General features: G+C 43.6%; 1 protein-coding gene across 1 annotated transcript in view; it reads right to left on the bottom strand.

Moving 5' to 3' along the window:
- LOC143300346 (zinc finger protein 423-like) overlaps positions 1–23,352 on the bottom strand; it is an 87,494-nt gene extending 64,142 nt beyond the window's left edge. The window contains exons 1-3 of the mRNA XM_076613949.1: positions 23,105–23,352; positions 15,641–15,751; positions 10,710–10,904 (exon numbers count right to left, since the gene is read on the bottom strand). Coding sequence (XP_076470064.1) covers positions 10,710–10,904; positions 15,641–15,751; positions 23,105–23,144 — 346 coding nt within the window. The 5' untranslated portion in view covers positions 23,145–23,352. The remainder of the gene's footprint in view (positions 1–10,709; positions 10,905–15,640; positions 15,752–23,104) is intronic.
- Between the last annotated feature and the right edge of the window lie 224 nt (positions 23,353–23,576).

Here is a 23,576-nt window from a genome sequence, read left to right as displayed (position 1 = left end):
GAGATGGGCGGACACACGGACAGGTTATGTTAGACAAATATGCATGCCAAGTTTGCCACTGGATGTGTGCGTTTGTTTGTGCACGTGTGTGTGTGTGTGTGTGTGTGTGTGTGTGTGTGTGTGTGTGTGTGTGGAGTGGAAGATAATGAAGACTTCAGGAAGGGGTGGAATGAGTGTGTGGATGTGTGTGTGTTGGAGGGCGTGGGTGGAGGGCGAAGTGAGGGGCGGGGCGGTATTTCAACACTAGTGGGGTTTTTTGTTTGTTTTTTTGCATACCCCCATACGCAAGAATGCAGATTTGTGAACAGGATATAAGCCTGGGAGACAACGGCATCAGACGCTGACACAAACAACAACGGTGTACACTTACAGTTATACACCCATACACACCCCTCCCCTCCCTTCCGGCTTTCTCTTCTCAGTGAACCCCTCCCCCCACTCTCCCCCGCCCCATCACCCTGTCCCCCATATCAACATCCCCCCCCCACACACACACACACACCTACATAAACACGCCCACCACCACCACCCCACCCCACTCCTGTGTGCCTCAGCACCATCACGCTTAAAAATATAATAATCTACACATCAAAACCCAAACCCTAATACAGTCACACTCTGGCCATCCGAACCCCTATACATATATATCTATACCACCTCTTCCATACCCTCGTATGACCCCTAAAACATTTTATGTTCTGTTTTGTTTGTTTGTTGCATTTTTTTTTTTTTTTTTTGCTTTATTTAATCCTCCTCCATCTTCTCCTGATTCCGCGCAATTTTGTTGTTGTTGTTGTTGTTGTTCTTTTTCTTTTCTTTTTTGATGTGGTAAATTTTAATTTCCCCACCCACCACCACAACAACCCGTACAGGGCCCCTCAGGCATCTGCTGAGAGGAGGGAGGGGGGGCTGAAGAGCGTCAGCGGCTGCCATGGCAGCCAGGGAGGCCTGCTGGGAGGCCGGGAGAGGGAAAGTCATCAAGAGGGGGACCCCTTGGGGAGAGGGGCTCGCTGACGTAGGCTGTAATTAAACCAGCTTTTTCTCCTTTTTTTTTCTTCCCCCCCCCCACCTACCCCCCTCCTCCCTCTCTCTCTCCCTAGTGGGCTATGGGGTGAGGAGGGGTGGGGGTGGGGGGGGGAGGGAAGTGAGGAGGGAGGAGGAGGAGGAGGCCTCGTCGATTCCCGGCGGGACCCCTCGCTGTTTGTGACTAGCATCCAAGCCCTTGGAACCCCCCCCCCCCCCCCAAACCCCACCCCCACATCCACCACCGTCGTTGTCCCCTGGCAACCCCTCCAACTCCCCCTCTACACTACCCTACCTCATCCCCCCCTGTCTCCTTTCCTTTTTCTCTCTATTCCCACCACCACCACCACCAACAACCCTTCCCCAGTTCTCTCTTTCTGTCTCTGTCTCCCCCGCCTCTCCGCCCCCCCCCCCCCCAACCCCCCTACGCCTCCCCTTTCTCCCCCGTCCAGGGGGCTGGGAGGGAACTCCCTAGGGGGCGACTTTGGCTGCAGGGTTTCTTCCCCCTCCCTCCCTTTTTTTTATTTTTATATTTATTTCTTCCCTTTTTTCTCTACCCACTGGTGTTCCGGGACAAGAGTTGAAAGTGGGGTTTGGGGGTTGAGGGTGGTGGGGTGGGGTAGGGGGGGTGAAGTGGGGATAAGGTTGGCGTGGGGAGGTGGTGGGGTGGGTGTGTTGCAGCATGCAAACTTTTGCCCCTCAGCGTTTTAAAATTTCAGTCTGCCATCCCCCCTCCCCCGCCACCCCACCCCCCCTTTTTTTTTTCTTTTCCCATCTCCTCCACTCTAACCCACCTCACTCCCGCCCTTTCCTCTCATCCTGTTCCAAGAACAGCACCCGCCCCCCCTGCCCCCCCCCCCTCTCTCTCTCTCTCTGTATCCCTACCCCCATGCTGCTTTCTCTGTGTGTGTGTTGGGGGGGGGGGTGTCTCTTGGGAACTCAAACCTCTATATGCCAGTGGTCGAGCTTTTTAAAAAAATATTTTTTATTCATTTATTTTTTTTTTTTCCAACAGCTTCAGGTCGTGTGTGTGTGTGTGTGTGTGTGTGTGTGTACGTGTGCGTGTGCAATGTGCTATTATCATTCACAATGGTGAGTCATTCATTGTAGGTGTGTGGGTGCTTTGTCTAGAACTTCTGAATAAAGGATAATGCAGTTCACGAATTGTGACTGACTGACTGATCGACTGATTGAAGATCGAATGAAAGAATGACAATGGATATAATTGTTGTTGTTGTTGTTGTTTTTATGGGAGATAGCAGGAGGGGAATTAAGTAATAGGTTCTCATATATGCACCTACATTCATGCGTACATCCATGCATACCTTCACATGCTTGTGAACATACATGTCTATACATACACATAGGATGAGAGAGAGAGAGGGGGGTGGGCGGAGATATGCAAAGAAAGACACAGAGAGAGTGGGGGGGGGGAGAGGGAGAAAGAGGAGAGACAGACAGACAGACAGACAGACAGAGACACAAAGACAGACAAGTGACAGATGGAGAAGACACGCTGAGAGAAAGAGAGCGAAAGCAAGAGAAAGAGTCAGAGCAGCGTGTGGACAGAAACACAAAGACTGAAGGAGACACACAGAGACTTTCATCAGGTTGACCTGAACTAGTTCTTACCTCCCTTTGGGAGGTGGAGGGGGGCGTGGGGTGTGTGTGTGTGTGTGTGTGTGTGTGTGTGTCGAGGGGGGGGGGGTGGGGAGGGGTTGGCGATGAAGCGGGAAAGTGGATGGGTGAAAGAAACCGCTGCTGATTAAGTTTTTACATTTAACTCTAATTGTGCTTTCCACACACCGCTCCCCCCCCACCCCGCCCCCCTTCCCATCTCAAACAGCATTCTCCCTCAAATGCACTTGTGCGATCCCGGTCACAAATGAGCTACCGCTATTCAAATGTATGCATTCACACCGCCTTCTGGGAGGGGTATGTGACCCTTGAGTACTTTAGATTAAAAAAAAAAATCCATCACTTTCAACACACACTTAATCCTTGAGCTTGCTCTCTCTCCCTCTCTCTCTCTCTTGTGGAAAAAAAAAAGATACAAGCGCATGCTTATTTGCTATTGCTGTTGTATCTGTCTGTCTGTCTCTCCTGAAGTTAGCCATACACAGAGGCAAACACTCATGCAGTCTTGCGTGTGCATACGCTTTCATTAATGTGTACACATGTATGCCCATTTTCAGGTGTTTATGTTGAGTTAACAATAACAGTCATTCCAGGCTCTCTTTAAAAAAAGATATTTAAAAAAAAAAAAAAAAATTCCACTCCAGTTTATTATTTTTTCAAGAGAGATTTTCTGCTTTGAAGTAAAATGCCCCCCCCCCCCCCCCCCTTTTTTTTTTTTACTATAATTTTAGACTCTCATAAAAATAAATATTTGAAAACCTCCATTCCACTCTATGCTGTTGTTGTTTTTTTCAACAAAGAGATTCTGCTTTGAAGTTAAATGATTTTCCTTGCACTCATCCATCCCTTCTCCCTCCACTTCTTTCACCACACACATATAGCATACATATTTACATAAGCAGACACATACTCACACATGCGTGATTACGCACACACACACACACACACACGCATGCACACGTACACCCCCCCCCCCCCCCCAGCCCCGATATCACTTTCTGTAAAAAGACATTAAACTGAAGACTGAACACACACACACACACACACACACACACACACACACGCACAGAACGAAAAAGGATATATCCACCACCCCCACCACCACCCACCCTCCCACACCACACCACCCTCCCCTTAATACATAACTCATCACTTATTCACCACAATGTCATCGCCGCGTCCCTTCCCCCTGTCACCACACCTGAGCCACTGATCAATAGACACACAGGGAGAAAGGTGGACCAGCCCCTCGGGACCCAGGTATAAACAGCGTGCCGGCCAACCCAACCCAACGCAGCAGCAGTAGTGGGAGGTGGGGGGGGGGGGGGGGGGAGCTCTCCTGCGCTGCAAGTGAAAGGATAGCACCAGAGAGAGAGAGAGGGAGGGAGGAGGGAGGGGGAGTGGGGGGTGGGGATGGATTCAGTTCTGTGGCAACTTGTCATTTTATACCGCTTTGGCCCGGCTCCCATCCCGTTGCTGCTGTTGTGGTGGTGGTGGTGGTGGTGGTGGTGCACGGTTTGATTTCCACATGTAAAGCGCAAATGCAAGTTTCACTGCTGTTTTCTTTCTTTCTTTCTTTCTTTTTTTTTTTTTTTTTTTTTTTTTTTGGTTTGTTTGTTTGGTTAGGCTGCTGTTGTATTTTTCGCCAGAACTCCCCAACAACTCTGGGGAGCTTTTAAAATTGATTACCATCAATGTACCTTCAAGCATGGATGGAGTGGGGGGTTGGAGGGTGGTGGGTGGGACCCTTGAAGGTACACTGATCGTGGTCAGTTATAAAAAAATTTAAAAAGCGGAGCTGAAAAAAAAACTGATGCCGATGAAATGGAAGGGAGAAGCTGTCCCTTAACCGGTGCCTGTGATGGTATACCAAGCATGCAGGAATGGAGGCTCCATCTTCAAGTGGTATACAAATGATGGTATACCAAGTACACTGGAATGGAGATACCATCTTCAAGCAATGCCCATGATGGTACACCAAGTACACTGGAATAGAGGTACTGTCTTCAAGCAGTATATACTCATCATGGTATACCAAGTACACTGGAAAGGAGGTACCATCTTTAAGCAGTGCTCATGATGGTATTCCAAGTACACTGAAATAGAGGTACCGTCTCCAAGCAGTATACTCATCACGGTATCCCAAGTACGATGGAATGGAGGTACCGTCTTCATGTGGATATATCCACGATAGTATACCGAATACATTCTACAGAGGTGCTGTTGTCTTCCTTACTGTACATACCTCTGACATCATACCGTGTACACTGTAAAACAGGCACTGTGTTTCAAGCTTTACCTATGATGGTATACCAGGTACACTGTATTGTCGTCCAAGCTGTACGATATCGTGACATTGACACCACCACCTGGGAAACCCTTGCTCAGGACTGCTCAACAACATGACGCAACCTCATCCACAAAGATTGCCAGACCTCAGAGGCAAGGAGAACTGCTAAGGCACAGTGTAGGAGAGAACTCCTGAGCAGCCACCACAAAACAACAACAACAAAAATGTGCCCACACACGTCTGCCAAACTTTTTTTTTTTCTTCTGCATTCGTAGGCTGCAACTCCCACGTTCACTCGCATGTACACGAGTGGGCTTTTATGTGCATGACCGTTTTTACCCCGCCATGTAGGCAGCCATACTCAGCTTTCGGGGGTGTGCATGCTGGGTATGTTCTTGTTTCCATAACCCACCGAACGCTGACATGGATTACAGGATCTTTAATGTGCGTATGCGTTTACACACGAAGGGGGTTCAGGCACTAAGCAGGTCTGCACATATGTTGACCTGGGAAATCATAAAAATCTCCACCCTTTACCCACCAGGCGCCGTCACCGTGATTCGAACCCAGGACCCTCAGACTGAAAGTCCAACGCTTTAACCACTCGGCTATTGCGCCCGTCATCTGCCAAACATGCCAGGACATTCAGTTCCAGAATCAGACTAATCAGCCATTTTCAGACACATCGCACCCAGTCGACCACACTGTCAAGGCGCTGAGGTTGTCATCTACAACAATGGAAGAACACTACCGCCCAAGACAGTGCGACAAGTACACATTGTAATGGAGGTGTTGTCTTCCAACCTGTACCTATAATGGTATACCATGTAAACTGCACACAGGTGCTCTTTTCCTAGCCATATCTCAAACAGAATACTGTCCTGGAAGTCTAGTCTTCCAAGCTGTGCTCAAGACAGCACACCAAATACAGTATAGTACACCAAGTATGGTATATCACATATGGTATAGTACACTGAGTAGGGTATACCAAGTACAGTATGGTTGATAGTGTACAGAATATCAAGTAGAGTATCGCACACCAAGTACAGAAAACCAAGTACTGTACAGTACACCAAGTACAGTATACCAAATACTGTATGGTTCAGAACGCAGTTTACCTCATAGAGTATGGTACTTAAGTACAGATAACCAAGTACTATACACCAAGTATGGTTTATAAAGTACGGTATGGTACACAAAGTATAGTGTACCAAGTAGAGTATGGTGCATCAAGTACAAATAACCATGGACAGTACAGTACACCAAATACAGTATACCAAATATGGTATGGTACATAAAGTACAGTATACCAAGTAGAGTATGGTACACAAGTAAAGATAGCCAAGTTTAGTATAGTACACCAAGTATGGTATATCAAGTACAGCATGGCACACCAAGTACAGATAACCATGTATAGCGCAGTTCACTAAGTACAGTATACCAAGTACACTCTGATAAACCAAATACAGTATACCAAGTTGAGGATGGCACAGCAAGTACAGTACACCAAGTGCAACTGTACTGTACACCAAGTATGGATTGCCAAGTACAGTATGGTACACCAAGACAGTCCAAGTATGGTATACCAAGCAGAATATGGTACACCAACTAATGTACACCAAATGCAGTCATTGAGAAAACAGACAAGGCCAAGGCACTGTAGCACTCTTTCCTACAATACATTTAGAAAATAACGATTTACCAGTACTCTATCTAGCATTGTGATACAAGCAACAGCAAGCTCTCAGCATTCTACAAATCCATTGAATCAAAGTGAAACATGTATGATGAAGTACGAACATTATACAAAATAGCCACAAACCACAATCATTATCACTGTCACCTCAAAAACGCAGTGTACAAAACCTGTGAAGAGGTATATACTCTTGACCCAATTCATATACACCAGCATAAATACACAGGAAATAACACCATGTATGTACACATTATAATACAATGCAACAATATATATATATATATATATATATATATATATATATATATATCACAATGCAATGAACTGTTGCCAAGTGCTGCTCACTTCTGTTTTACAATTCCACATTCTGAATTAGCAATCCAAAAATCGAAAATGGTCCAACCTGGGCATGTTGGAACTCTCAGTGGAAGGAAGATTTATGAACTGAATAAGAAATGAAAATGTGAAACATAAGTCCACCCTCAGGCATTAAAAAAAAAAAGCAACAAAAAAACAAAACAAAAAAATCACTGGCACTTTTATTTCACACACACACACACACACACTCATGTGTGCAAACACATGCGTGTGCACACACACACACACACACACACATACACACTCAGATGAATGGGAACCCGCCATTACTCAAAAACTCCTGTTCACCCATCTCCAAAGGGGAGAACTGAGAAAAGACTGGAATAAAGAAAAACAAAAAGAAAGACCAAATAAAGGGGGACAGGGGTCTAAATCTTTGAGCCTCCGACACAGTCTTGATATGAAAATCCATTCAATTAAGATGAAAAAAAAAATGAAAAAAAAAAGTTTCTCCATGCATCATTTTTGTTTCTTTTTTTTGCAGCCACTACACTTATGTATTCTGAAACATTATGTGTCTATGAAAGCATACATATGTTTGTGCATGTATGTACTGTGTGCATGCATACATGAAAGTATATATCTTTCTATAATGTACATATATGTGGCTCAAAGCTAAGATTACGTCAGAGACTGACATAAACTTACAGTTGGGCCAACAGCAAATTGAGAGCTATAGGATCATTGGTTTTTCTCAACTGCAATGTTGACTTCATTTACTGCCTTGTCTTTTGTGAAGAACTAGGTGGCAAGACTGCAATGGCTCTTCAAGCTGCAGCTTTGGGGGCTAGTTGGCCTGTGGGGACCACCCCAACGCTGACTGTCCTAAAGCCATCTTGGCCGAGAGAGTGGGGATATAACTTGGACAAGACACTGCCCACTATAATCAAATTCTAGCCCTCTATTGTCGGGACAGCAGCTGACCCCTCTGTTCTGATGGTCACAGTTAAACATGACGGACTCTCAAACAATATGTGTATGTTTGTACATATGAATTCATGTACATATATGATGATGTATACATTTTTGTATATGTGTATGTAATACACCAATCCATGCAAATTAATTTTCATACATGGATTGTAATTTTGCTGTGCATTCTGGTTTCCTTCACGCCAGTGAATGTTTGCAAGAGAAAAGCACTGTCCGAACTAGAAATCTGAACAGGAAAGAACCTTCTTTGCCAGTGGTTAAGAGAAAAAGAAAAGTAGAAAATCTCTGAGCCTCAAAGCCTTGGTGTCAGGAGACCAAAAATGAAACGAGCAAGTCGGTATTCCCTGGGGCAATGGCCCACTACAGGGTATGGCTCCCCCAAGTCCTAACACCCTTCCCCACTGATTCTGTGGACCCCTTGCATACTAATGTTAAACAAGAGAGGCAAGGCCTTCAAAACTCCCTTGTGATACACTTAAAAAAAAAAAAAAATCCAAGCTTTTTGTGCATTGAGTATAATTTCAAAATGTAATGTTTAAGATGAGAAAGATCAGTTTAAGGCAAATTAAGTCCCCTAGCATTAATTACAGAGTAATTTCCCTTCTTTACACTCTGCATCAAAACGTTTGCAAAATAAATAAAACTTCCATGCTTAGTAAAAGAAGTTCCTGTTTGAACAAAAAATGATAATAATGACTGCTCTTGTTGTTGGGTCAGAATATCAGATCAAAGTGCCAAGTTTAGAGAATACAAAAAATATAAATATAACAGTAAATGCAGTTTGCATATAATTAGGCTTCTTTTTTTTTTCTTTTTTTTTTTTTCTTTTTTTTTTTTGTGCCCATCCCATAGGTGCAATATTGTTTTAAACAAGATGACTGGAAAGAACTGAATTTTTCCTATTTTTATGCCAAATTTGGTGTCAACTGACAAAGTATTTGCAGAGAAAATGTCAATGTTAAAGTTTACCACGGACACACAGACACAGACACAGACACACACACAGACAACCGAACACCGGGTTAAAACATAGACTCACTTTGTTTACACAAGTGAGTCAAAAATACACATGTAATGTACAGCATGCTGAATACAAAGTGTGGAAATAATCATGAAACTACATTCCTCTATATAAACTCTACAATCGCCAGTATGCATGTCAGGACATTCAACAAAATTCCTCCGTCTGCAGTATAAACTCAGTCATAATGTACATGTGATGAGCTCAGTTTGCTCATTATGATCAAGTAGTGAATAATACTGATGAGAAGTTTAGACATTAAAGTCAGACAATAAATCAGTCTTGAGATCAGACATTGAGAAATACTGATGAGTCTGCAGTCAGACTATAAACCAGTCTTGAGTCTTTAGAGCAAGCTCTGTTGACATTGCATTACAATGTATGATTAAATAATGATTATATATTGATTAGAAGTTTAGAAACTGCAGTCAGACTATAAACCAGTCTTTTGGCTGACCTCCATTCATACTGCATTACAATGTAGGATCAAGCAATGGGTAACACTGATTAGAAGTTAAGACTAAGAGACTGCAGTGACACAAAAAACCAGTCTTGAGTTTTCAGTTTTGGAAATAAGCTGAATCTGTATTGCACTGATGTGTGAGTAAGTAGTGATTAATACTGAGACTGAAGTCAGACAACAACAACAAAAAAAAAACAGCAACAACAAAACCAGTCTTGAGAGTAAGTTCTGTTAAAATTGCATTACAATGTTACTGTTACCTTCTCTTGAATAAGATGTATTATTTACAAGTGGTGGTGGGCTAGTACTAAATACAAGCATATACATATTTAGCACCACAAAGTTAACAGTTTTCATGTCTAATTATATCTCACTGCGAGTGCATGTGTATTTACATGTGTGTGTGTGTGTGTGTGTGTGTGTGTGTGTGTGTGTGTGTGTGTGTGTGTGTGTGTGTGTGTGTGTGTGTGTGTGTGTGTTTGTGCAAACACATCACCCCATGTGTGTAAACATATCAAAAAAATATCAATATGCATGAATGTCGACTGTTGTAAAGGCTTGAAATAATCATACACACAGAAACAAACACACACACACATGCATACAAAAATGCAAGTTTGTGTCTGTATACTGACAATGCAAAAAGAAGCCCAAACAACACAGGTCATAACACAAACATGAACTGATGTATGTCTGTGCAACAAGCTGTGCAGGGTCAATGTTCGCTTCATCCTTTGGACTCTTTGAAGAGCCTTGACAGCGCTCCACCAGCAGACTTGGTTCTGGGCTGTCCTCTTCAGTTGGGCCCATGTCCATCCGGCTGCCTTCATCTCATCCTCCGTGCATCAACTCCGTGTCCACCTTGGTCTGCCCCACTTTGCTTTTGCCTCTAGAGAGTTGCATTCCGGTGCCTGTCTGGTGACTCTGTTCGGAGGTTTGTGCTCAGGGTGTGCCCAGTCACGATCCTGTTTCCTTCTTCGGAGCTCCTTGCTTGAGGGACTCTGGTTGGTCTCTTTCCCAAAGGTTGGCATCTGATACATTTTCCATCTGATACACTTTCTCCAAGTTCCTTGCTAAAGGTATTCGAGTTGGTTCTTTCCCAAAGTTTGGCATCAGATACTGTTTCAGGCTACCTTGTGCCCACAATGGTGTCTCTGTCTCGTCTATGATGCACGCACACACACACACACACACACACACATAAACACATAAGGCAATGAATGAACGCCAAAACACACACACACACACCTCCACAAAACTCCCTTACCTGAGCTAGCTGTGCAGGTGAAGTTGCGGTGATCCATGAAATGATCCAGAGTGTCAAACACAGCACTGCAGGCGTCACACCGGAACACCGGGGAACTGGCACCCCCATCACCGCTAGACTCCCCGCCTCCCTGCTCTCCTGGGTCTGTCTTCACCTGCATGTCTCCCGTCTCCTGCCCAGGTGTCATCCTATCACCTGGCCACAAAGAATTCAAACACTTGTCACCTGATGAAAAATGATTCATATGCTTTATTTCATACCACCTGATGACAGAATTCAAATGCATATCACCTGATCACAGAGATTTCAAATGCATATCACCTGATGACAAAGAATTCAAATGCATATATATCACCTATATCACCTGATGACATTTAAAAGTATATCACCTGATGACAAAGAATTCAAATGCATATCACTTGAACACAGAGATTTCAAATGCATATACATCACCTGGCAACATTCAAAAGTATATCACCTGTTGACAAAAGAATTCAAATTCTTATCACCTGATGACAAAAAAATTTCAATACCTATCACTTGACCATAAAGAATTCTTATGCATGATAAAGTATTAAAATGCATATCACCCAACAAAAAAGAATTCAACTGCTTTATTTCATATGACCTGATGACAGAGATTTAAAATGCCTATCACCTGACGAGAAAGAATTCAAATGTGTATCACCTGACAACAAAAAATTGCACTGCGTATCACCTGATAACAAAGAATCTAAATGTATCATGCTTCTGTTCATGACAAAATTACATTGGGTGAGAGGGGACAGAGACTGTAAAATTATTTCTAAAAATGTGTAATCTGCCTTTAAAGATCAGAATTTTTACTGCAGAAAGAAAAATGAATTTGCTTTATATTGGGCACATTAAAAAAATTTCCATACTTTGGGTGTTCACAGCACCACCATCACTCCCCTCCACCCCCACACAGAAACAACAAGAAAGAATAAACACACACACACACACACACACACACACACACACACACACACACCACACACAACTCACACACACACACACACACACGTGTGTTTATATGTTGCATGGCCTTGAAAATGCTGCTGAATGTCAATGGGGAAAAGGTACATTGCAAGAAAATGGGGAAAAAAAAAGAAAAGAAAAAAAGGAAAGCAAAAAAGATATAAGACAAACAAAAATAAAAGAAAGAATAGGAAACAAAAATAAAGGAGGGAAACAATGATGGAATAAAAAAAAAAATCAATAATAAGGAAAAACAAAATAAAGAAAAGAAAAAGGTCTTCAAGGGATGCTGGGACTGTCCAGCTCATTTGCAGAACTTTAACGTATCCACTGGTTTCACTTAAAAAAAAAAAAGGGGGGGGGTGGGGGGGTGGGGGGGGGGGGGGGGGGGGGGGGGGGAGAGGTGGTGGAAAAAATGAACAACAACAACAACAAAATGTTTATCACAACAGACATTTTTACATGTTTGTTTTTTGGAGTATTTTTGTTTGTTTTTGTTTTGTTTTAAGAACATGTGACTGATCACAAGTTGTCTACTTTCCAAAAAGCTTCAATCAGTTGGGTTGTTTCAGTCAACTTTAAAGGAAAAAAATGTCTCTGTTTCAATAACACACAAAGAAACAATGAACACAAAACCCCTAAATCTTAACTGTATGTTGATGAGTCGATCAACAACATGAGACCACCATATATCGATGGGTCTTTTCATAGTTCATTGTCCTAATGGCACAGGATGCTTAACTCAGTCAATCCCTTTAGCGTTGTTTAACTCTCTCCATACGAACAGCGAAAGAGACGACGTTAACAGCGTTTCACCCCAATTACCATCATCAAAATATTGCAAGTGGAAGGCTCTTATACTGAAGAGGTGAATGTTGACAAAGAATACCACAATTCTGACGACGGAAGCTAAAGGTTGGGTCATTGAGACACCCACTGGACATCCGAGGGGTCTGTGTAGAGGAGAAGAGAGGACTGGCCGTACTGAGTGAGTTAAAAAAAATCCTTTGTTTCACTAACTGACAGTCTCAGCATCCCTTGAAGACCTTTTTCTTTTCTTTATTCTGTTTTTCCTTTTTTTTTTTTGTTTTTTTTTAATTCCATCATCATTTCCCCCCTTTATTTTTGTTACCTATTCTTTCTTCTTCTTTTTTTTTTTCTCAAGGCCTGACTAAGCGCGTTGGGTTACACTGCTGGTCAGGCATCTGCTTGGCAGATGTGGTGTAGCGTATATGGATTTGTCCGAACGCAGTGACGCCTCCTTGAGCTACTGAAACAATCTAGGAAAAAAAAGAAAAAAGAAAAATGATGGCGAGGGAAGGACAGCATTGAGGGGATGTTGAATGACCAATTAATTTTTATACTTCTTTTTTTTTTGTCTAACTTTTATCTACTAATTTCTATAAAATAAATCAATGAGTGTTACTGAGACTATAGTTTATAAATATACATCAGTCATGCGTGATGCACAGCTGAGACCCAGTTATGTCATGATGAATAAAGGTCAAGTTCACTAAGGTTGGTCTGTACTTTTGTTCTTCAACAACAAAGGACAAAACACAAAAACAAAACAAAATAACAATAACCAAATGTCTGAAAAGGTTTCAGTTTTGTTTTACTCTATCTAGATGGTGCTCTTGGAGGTCTTTGATCATGATGATGTGTGTGTGAGTGTGTGAGCAACCAAAGTGTCCGAAAAGGTTTCAGTTTTGTTTTACTCTATCTAGATGGTGCTCTTGGAGGTCTTTGATCGTGTGTGTGTGTGTGTGTGTGTGTGTGTGTGTGTGTGTGTGTGAGCAACCAATGTGTCTGAAAAGGTTTCAGTTTTGTTTTACTCTGTCTAGATGGTGCTCTTGGAGGTCTTTGATCGTGTGTGTGTGTGTGTGTGTGTGTGTGTGTGTGTGAGCAACCAATGTGTCTGAAAAGGTTTCAGTTTTGTTTTCTAGATGGGGCTCTTGGAGGTCTATGATTATGATGTTTGTGTGAGTGTGTGTGAGCAACCAAAGTGTCTGAAAAGGTTTAAGTTTTGTTTTTACTCTGTCACCACAAAACTGAACATCAGAAATGTTTCATGTCACCCAACAACAATTAGAGGGATGGCCCAGTGGTAACATGTCCACCAAGGAAGCGAGAGAATCCGAGGGTGCAGGACTGTATTTTGTATTTCTCTTTTTTGTCACAACAGATTTCTCTGTGTGAAATTCAGGCTGCTCTCCCCAGGGAGAGCTCGTCGCTACACTGAGAGTGCCACCCATTTTTAGGGTATTTTTTGTGTTACCTCTGGGCCATCACTCCACCAGAATTTTCTCCCCCTCAACTAGACTTTCAGTGGAGATCTGCACTTTCCAAGTATAACTACTACTGATAATTAAATAATAATAAGAGTCATCGCTTTTTTCCAGTTAAATAATGATAGGATAATAATTAGAGTGGTCCCCTTTATCACTGGAACAGAGTTTTGTGTCTGACTGAAAATACACACTTTTCAAGTTAAATAATGATAAGATAACAATCAGAGTGGTTTCTTTCATCACTGGAACAGTTTGGGCTCTGACTGAAGACACGCACTTTCCAAGTATAACTACATGTATTACAAGCTGGAACAGAGTGTAGTCTCTGACTGGAGACAAACACTTTTAAAGCTAAATAATGATAAGACAATAATCAGAGTGATCACTTTTATCACCAGAACAGTTAGTTTGGGGTCTGACTGAAGGTACACATTTTTCAAAAATGAATGATTATATAATAATAATAATTAGAGTGCTCATATTTACCACTGGAACAGACAGAGTTTGGTATGAGACTGAAGATACACTTTTCAATTTAATAGTTTCAGTTTCAGTAGCTCAAGGAGGCGTCACTGCGTTCGGACAAAACCATATACGCTACACCACATCTGCCAAGCAGATGCCTGACCAGCAGCGTAACCCAACACGCTTAGTCAGGCCTTGAGAAAAAAAACAAAAAAAAAAAACCCCCAAAAAACTGGGGGAATAAATAATAGATAAGCTTGCATTCAATTTAATAATGATAAGATAATCATTAGACTGGTCACCTTTATCACTGGAACAGTTATTGTTTGTTCTCTGACTGGAGACACACAATTTCAAAACTAAATAATGATAAAATTATCAATGGTTTCTCCATTGCAATGGAAAGTCATGTACAGCTTAGTCTTTTGTGAAGGACTATGACTCTCAAACTAGGAGGCAAGATTGCACTAGCTCTTAATGCTGCAGCCCTGGGGGCTATTTGGCCTTTGGGAACCATTCCAACACCAACTGTCCTAAAACCCTCTTGGCCAAGAGAGTGGGGATGTAACTTGGGCAAGACACTCTCCACTATGGTCAAATTCTAGCCCAGATAGTCAGGACAGCAGTTGTCTCCTCTGCTGTTCTGATGGTCATAGTCTGACATGACTAGCATACTTTCTTCATTTCTGGGCTGCAACTCCCATGTTCACTGGTATGTACATGAGTAGGCTTTTATGTGTATGACCATTTTTACCCCGTCATGTATGCAGCCATACTCCATTTTCAGGGGTGTGTATGCTGGGAATGCTCTTGTTTCCATAACCCACCAAACGCTGACATGGATTACAGGATCTTTAACATGTGTATTTGATCTTCTGCTTGTGTATACATGAAGGGGGTTCAGGCAAAAGCAGGTATGCACATATGAATATCTGAGAGATCAGAAAAATCTCCATCCTTTACCCACCAGGCGCTGTTCGCAAGATTCGAACCCGGGACCCTCAGATTGAAAGTCCAATGCTTTAACCACTCGGCTATTGCGCCCATCCCACTATGATCAAATTCTAGCCCAGATAGTTGGGACAGCAGTTGCCTCCTCTGCTGTTCTGATGGTGATATTCGGACATGACTGACTACCATACAAAAAAATGATATAATAATAATCAGAGTAGTCACCTTTATCACTGGAACAGTCCTGTGCCCACTCTGAAGAGGTGGACGGGACAGACAAGTCTCTGAGCGATGAAGAACTTGGCTCGTCCTCTCTCTTGTCCACCATCCCTTCCACTGCAAAATGAACCATTCATAGCTGACAACACCATCGCATACAAATGGGTACCAGAAATGCCAAATCAAGAAAAAAGAAATCAATGAAATAACCAAGTTCACACACTATCATGTTTATCAAAGCTGACAACATCTAATACAAACAGGTACTAGAAATGCTAATTTAAGAAGATAAAAAATGAAACAGAATAACCAAATTCACATACTATCATGTTCATCAAACCTGACAACACCATCTAATACAAATGGGTACCAGAAATGTTAATTCAAGATGATAGAAAATGAAACATAATAACCAAATTTACACACTAGCATATTCATCAAACACCCCTTGACCAAAACCAAGCAAAACAAAACAAAAACAAGAGAGGCAAGGCCTTTAAGACTCACTTGTGATACACTTTAAAAAAAAATTTTAAAAAAATCCAAGCTTTTTATGTATTGAGTATAATTTCAAAATGTAATGTTTAAGATGAGAAAGATCAGTTTAAAGTAAATTAAGTCCCCTAGCATTAATTACAGAGTAATTTCCCTTCTTTACTATCTGCACCAAAAATGTTTGCAAATAAATAAAACTTCCATGCTGAGCAAAAGAAGTTCCTGTTTGAACAGAAAATGATAATAATGACTGCTCTTGTTGTTGGGTCAGAATATCAGATCAAAGTGCCAAGTTTAGAGAATACAAAAAATATAAATATAACAGTAAATGCAGTTTGCATATAATTAGGCTTCATTCTTTATTTTTTTTTTTTTTTTGTGCCCATCCCTGAGGTGCAATATTGTTTTAAACAAGATGACTGGAAAGAATTGAATTTTTCCTATTTTTATGCCTAATTTGGTGTCAACTGATAAAGTATTTGCAGAGAAAATATCAATGTTAAAGTTTACCACGGACACACAGACACAACCGAACACCGGGTTAAAACATAGACTCACTTTGTTTACACAAGTGAGTCAACTAGTGTTCAGTCACACTAGCTGTTGTATTTGTCCTACTTCTTCTCAAACTCAAACACACATGTGAGTGAGCTGTTACCTGTTTGACCATTTTACCCCATTATGTGCACAGCCATACTGTGTTTTTAAGAGTGTTTGTCCACAATGAGTATGTCCTTGTTTCCATAACTCTTGTACCAAACACTGACAAGGAACACAGAATTTCTAACATATTTGATCTTTTGCATGTTTATTTCATACACACGGAGATCATGCATAAGTGGGTCTGCACATATGTTGCCCTGGTGAGATCAACTTCTTCTTCTTCTGCGTTCATGGGCTGCAACTCCCACATTCACTTGTATGCACATGAGTGGGATTTTACGTGTATGACCGCTTTTACCCCGCCATGTAGGCAGCCATACTCCACTTTCGGGGGTGTGCATGCTGGGTATGTTCTTGTTTCCATAACCCACCGAAAGCTGACATGGATTACAGGATTTTTAACGTGTGTATTTGATCTTCTGCTTGCATATACACACAAAGGGGGTTCAGGCACTGGCAGGTCTGCACATATGTTGACCTGGGAAATCGTAAAAATCTCCACCCTTAACCCACCAGGCACCGTCACCATGATTCGAACCCGGGACCCTCAGATTGAAAGTCCAACGCTTTAACCACTTGGCTATTGCGCCCGTCGGTGAGATCAACAAAAATCTCCAGCCAAGACCCACCAGACACCATGGCCAGGATTCAAACTTATGACCCTCAGATTGAAAGTTCAATGCTTTAACCACTTGTGCCCATCACCAGCCTTATGATATCCATGACAGCATTCCCAGTAGATGCAAAATTATGCCTCTCTGATGTGTTTGAATTCCAAACCACTCTTGACTGGATCAGCGGTGAACACAAAACTCTCAACACAAAAGTGTATTTATCAATATTATTATCATTATTACAACCATTTACACTGCATTCTTATCCTCTACCTATTTTGCCAGTTGAATGTATTTCTCGATGAATAAGCAGAATTTCTCAAGAAATAAACAAAGGTTTATGGGGGGAAAAAAACTTGTCCTTGATTTTGTGACCTTGAACCAGTTAGGGGTCAAGGTTGAATTAAATCTATAAGTATTATTATGCATATCTTGATCCAGGTTGCATGGGGTTTGCAAGAAATCACTGAACATGGCTGGGAACATAGTTGACTGGTTGATAAATAATTATTGGTTCATTTGAACTCTTCACTCCTGCGACCTCCCCACCCAATCTTCCCTCCCCTCTGTGGATGAATTCCTTTTCCTTTCCCCTCATTCTTTCCTCTACTTCTTCTTCGTTCATGAGCTGTGATTCCCATGTTCACACATTTTAACCAGGGGGGTTTCTTTTGTATGACTGTTTTTAGCCCCACCATGCAGGTAGTCATCTTCCGTCTTTGGGGGGGATTTTCTCTCTCTCTCTCTATTTCTTCACCATTTTGCTGGAGGGAGCATTGCTTGATTTCTTTATTTGTCTACATGAAAGCAGCACATATGCTATTACTAGCTTGTATAACAGCTTGACTGTGTGATTTTCATAGCGGTGATGATTCAACTTTAAAAGAGAAAGAGACAGAGACAGAGATAAGAAGAGAGAATATGCATAAAATTTTTTTTTACATAAAATACAGAAAAATATATAAATATACATAATATGTGTGAGCCCCATGAAAGTTGGTTCATCCAGAGCATGACTGAACCGCACCCACAGCTGCCCTGCATTTTTTGTCAGACAATATAAACTGCCTCATTATGTCGTTTCTCTTGTGTGGGCCAGAAACCCTGCTGGGTTAGCGCGCCATCAACTGTACTCTGAGCTTAGTAGTTAGGGGATCTGGGACCAACACAGCAACACTGCGATGGCATGTGAGCCATTGTGTAGATCTATGCAATCCTGCTGGGGTTTTTTTTTGGGGGGGGGGGGGGGGGGGGGCTGGGGGGGGGGTGTTAAGATGCTGGAGAACATGTAACAGAGAATGTTTGAGAACACTGGGAGTTTTAAGTTAATGAACCAAAGAAACAAAGGGATTGCTGAAAACTGACAATGCAACAACTTCCCCTGATGTCAGGTTATGACATGTTTTGAATGATTCAAACGGGATGGCCGGATAACAGATGGCTATCGTGTGAAGTGCCTTTGCGTTGCCTTGTGTGTGTGTGTGTGTGTGTGTGTGTGTGTGTGCGAGACAATGTGTGTTTGCTTCAAATGTCTTGTTTAATTTTACCAATTATTGATCAAGTTCAAACATCACACAATCCATATGCACATATTATATAACTACCATTTTATCTTTTAAGCACAATGCACCACTTTTATTACCGTTTCATTTGGAAGTACAATAACAATTATACATACGAACAAACAGTACAACTCTTCAAGCTCTTCCCCTCTCACTCTCTCTCCCTCCCTCCCTCCCTTTCCTTTCTTCCTTCCCCTTTCCACTCCTCAACAACAACAGCAGCAGAACTACAACAACAACAACAACAACAGTCGATCTCTCTGTCCTGTGTACCGTGTACTGTGTGTGTGTGCGCGCGCGCGGGTTAGGTCTGGCTTGCTCAATTCCCCAAACTGGTTGAACTCTCCTGAGACAGGCCTGCCCCGACCACCCGCCGCTCAGCTTTTGGCCACGGCTCCCGGTCCCCGGCACCACCCTGGCCCATTATCGGGCCGGGGATTGGGGTCGAATCTCAGCGGGACGCCTCCCCAGGGAACCTCCCAGGACTGACTGACTGTAGGCGGGAGTGGGGGAGTTCGGGGGCTTGGGGGCGGGAAGGAGGGAGGGAGGAGACGTAGGAGGCTGCTAGCAGCGAGGGGTTGGGTGGTGGGAGGTTTGGCGGGGTGGGGATGGGGGGAGGGGTTGGGGGGGAGGGGGGGGGATGGGGAGGGAGCCAGCCCAGGTAAGCTAAGTGCGGCGCGCTGCTTGGCTACCCAGGTATACCGCCCCCTCCCTCCCGTTTTCTCCCCCACCCCCTCCCCCACCCCACCCATTCCATCTTTTCCCCACCCACCCCCACCCCCTGCCTCTTGATAAACACGGGCTTGCAGTGGGGGTTGCCATGGGAACCCGGACCTCGTGGGGTTTCGCCTCTGAACAAGCCAGCAAGCGCTGGGTGGTGGTTTGACACATGACAGAAAATTGTGCTTAGCTGCCAGCCCTGCCTGCCTCTGGTGGGTGACTGAACCGGCACAAAGGTTCGCTTCGTTTTCTCTGTACTGTCCATCTGCCTTGTCTGTCTATCTCAGTCTTTCTCACTACTGGACAACACAGTTAATTACGTGTCTTCAGTCCTTGTGGACCACTGGGTGGTGTAGAACTTTGTGTTTGCAGGAAACACAACCAAGCAATGAATGGAATGAATTCATTCATTTAAAAAAAAAAAATCAATGAATTCATTCATTTAAAAGAGAAAAAAGGGGTGGGTAGGGAGCGGGGGGGTTATATTAAAAAGGTTAGGTTTCGATGTTTAATGTCATCTTATTTTCCGATATTTTTTTTTAATTCCCGATCTTCCACACCCTCCTCTCCCGTCCGAGAGAGAGAGAGAGAGAGAGAGAGAGAGAGAGAGAGAGAGAGAGAGAGAGAGGCGGTGGCCAAAATTAATGGTTAAAGTTCTGGCTTATCGCCTGATAGTCCTGAGTTCGATACCCGGTTCCTGCGCACCTGGTGTGCTACGGGTGGACAGCCTGATTCGTGTACATATATCTGACTATAGCAAACAGAAGATTAAAACACGCACGTTTAAGATCCTGTAGTCCGTGTCAGCATTCGGTGGATCATGGAAACACGAAAATATCCAGCATGTATCAACCACGACAAATTCATCAGTAAACACAGGTTGGTCGTGTAATGAGAGAGAGAGAATAAGAGAGAGAGAGAGAGGGGGGGGGGGTTGGGGGGATACAGAGAGAGAGAGAGAGAGAGAGAGAGAGAGAGAGAGAGAGAATGACTGATTCCGATCTATGTATACTCCTTTGCCTGACGTTGACTTATTCCATCTAAAGAATCCTAACATAACAAGGAGGGAGGAGGGGGGGGGGCTGAGACTGTGGGGGTCAGTGAATAGGTTTGGGAGGACGGGGAGGGGGGGGGCGCGGACAAAACTGATTAATCAGATTGTTAACAACTTCCTCGCCCAGCACCCTACCACCACCAAACCTTTCTCCCTAACCGCCCCCCACCCCCAACCCCACCACCACTCCCACCCCCCCACAACACACCCACCCGCCTCGTCCACGTGGTGATAAAGAGACAAGAACTTCACTCACTCCCCCCCCCCACCACCACCACCACCACCGAGGGCTACTGAATCCTTTTGCATGTCCACAAAATATGAAAAACAATGACTTGTACCCCTCTCTCTAGTCTTCATGACACACCGTCCCTCACGTCTACCCAACTTCCCTCTGTGTGTGTGTGTGTGTGTGTGTGTGTGTGTGTGTGTGTGTGTGTGTGTGTGTGTGTGTGTGTGCTTGTGTAACTGAGTACAACCACCTACACGCATATGTGTGTGACTGTGCGCGTGTGAGTTTACTGGCAGCACACGTATCTGTGTGTGTGTGTGTGTGTGTGTGTGTGTGTGTCTGTGCGTACGCGCACGCTTGCGTGTGCGTGGATGAGATAGAAGTGTACCACAAGCCACGTTAAATCTCTCTCTCTACCTCTCCATCACACACACACACACACACACTGTACTCTTGATAAAACAACAAAGATGAAACACGAGACAAAAGCGAGATGGCAGGAGACATGGAATCAAGGAGCAGAGAGGCTACACATCGTTTTGATCTGTGCACAAAATTAGCCTAGCCCCCCCCCCCCACGTTATTGTCCTGATAGATCGTGGTGCTAAAAACAGCTCCTCATTAGTCATAATTCATTTTGTCATGACATATCGTTTTCTGTGCTCTAAAATCAGCATCCCGTTATTGTTGTCTTGCAACACATCAGTATTTAAACAACAATCAAAGCATGCAAACGCCGGAATAAAATGACTGAAATATGGAACTGTATGAATACTCCCCCATCGTGTCCTTGCATCCTCTGTCTGTCAGTCTGTCTCTCTCTCTCTCAAGTCTCTCACTCACATAATTATTAGTGTTTACTGAGACACATGCATGAATCAATGTCGGCGAACACATGCATTCGTGTACACACATGTATACGGACACTATCACACACACTCACACATCGACACACACACACACACACACACACACACACACACCGACACATCAGTACACATCCACACACATTTAAATAACTTCATAAATACTCATAGAGCAGCAGAACAAAATAATAGTGAGAATAAATGGGGAGAGATTCGGAAAAAAAAGAAGAAAAAAGTCCAAACCACAGCAGATATACAGAAGGGACGGGGAGAGAGAGAGAGAGAGAGAGAGAGAGAGAGAGAGAGAGAGAGAGAGAGAGAGAGAGAGAGAGAGAGGAGGAGAGAGAGAGAGAGAGAGAGAGTGTGTGTGTGTGTGTGTTTGCGTATGTGTGTGTGTGTGTGTGTGTGTAAACTGTAGATTGGTTCGTACATCAGTACTCTCTCACACACACACACACACACACACACACACACACACACACACACACACACACACACACACAAGGCAACGCAAAGGCACTTCACACGATAGCCATCTGTCATCCGGCCATCCGGTTTGAATCATTCGAAACGTTCACACGGCTCTGACAAAATGAGAGAAAACGAACAATAACTGAACAGAAACCAACACTGACGGTGAAGACTGATGAGGCTGGAGAAACACTATCTGACGTGACCTGGACTTACGCAATCCAGTTTTTAGTTTCACGGGACTCCCTTTGTCAAAACTACATGAAATATTTATCTCCCTCCCTCCTCTCTATTCCTCTCTCTCTCTCTCTCCGTTTCCACATGCCAAAAACTTTACTACTTCCATAAATAATTGTTTTGACTTCTGTTTCTTTCTCACCCACCCCCTCTCCCCCTTTTTGCTATCAAAGCAAACGGAAAACTGATGAAACGTTAATCGAACTCCCGCCTTAACTCTTATTTTTCTCCTTAGTCCGAGAGATCCTCCTCCACCCCCCTCCCACCAAAGTTCTTCCGCAAAGCAACCAACCAGCCACGACTGACTTGTCTCCGCCGCGTTGTGTACACGTGCGCACCGCCGTTCTTGTCACAGCTGATTCTTCTGGCTGATCGATTGCCGTTCACATAGTAAAGAAGAAACAAAAATATATAAATTAAAAAAAATTAATCGATGCCAAACCAAGGAGGTTACCACCTAAAATAAATATATCTCAAGACTCGGAAGAAGGAAAAACAACAACACACACACAATGGTTGAATGACTGATCGATCGATGGCGGAAACAAGTACTCACGTTTGCAGGATTTGGGACGAGCTTGCTTCCGACGCGACATCGCTGCGGTGGTTCCGTTGCTCGGAATGACGATGACGACGAAGCCAGTCCGGTCGCCGACTGTCCGCAGTGGGTGTCGGTTCGGTGGGTCTGCCTCCTCCGTGCCTTCCGTCCGCGCCACACGGCCTCCACTCCCCAGACTGGGGGGCTCGCACAGGCGGAGAGCGGCCACAAAGCAACCACTACCACCACCACCACCACCACGTAGTTCGCTGAAAGCTCAAAGCTCGGCATGTGGGATGAGGCTACGTCATGAAATGAATATTGAATTGCCTGAGAGCTAACAACACCCGAGGGGATACTCCCCTGAGGCTCAACCTTTTGCACGGGACGCGCCGCGCCTGCGTGATTGAGACGGGCCATGCGACCCCCTGGGGAAAATAATAGCGGGGGCTATTTTCGGTCGTTGGCGGAAGAGCCGTGTTTCAAGATA

The sequence above is a fragment of the Babylonia areolata genome, chromosome 26 (genome assembly GCF_041734735.1).
Source record: "Babylonia areolata isolate BAREFJ2019XMU chromosome 26, ASM4173473v1, whole genome shotgun sequence".
Lineage (NCBI taxonomy): Eukaryota > Metazoa > Mollusca > Gastropoda > Neogastropoda > Buccinidae > Babylonia > Babylonia areolata.
The sequence above is the reverse complement of the archived record's forward strand: the minus strand, read 5'-3'. Positions and strand labels throughout refer to the sequence as shown.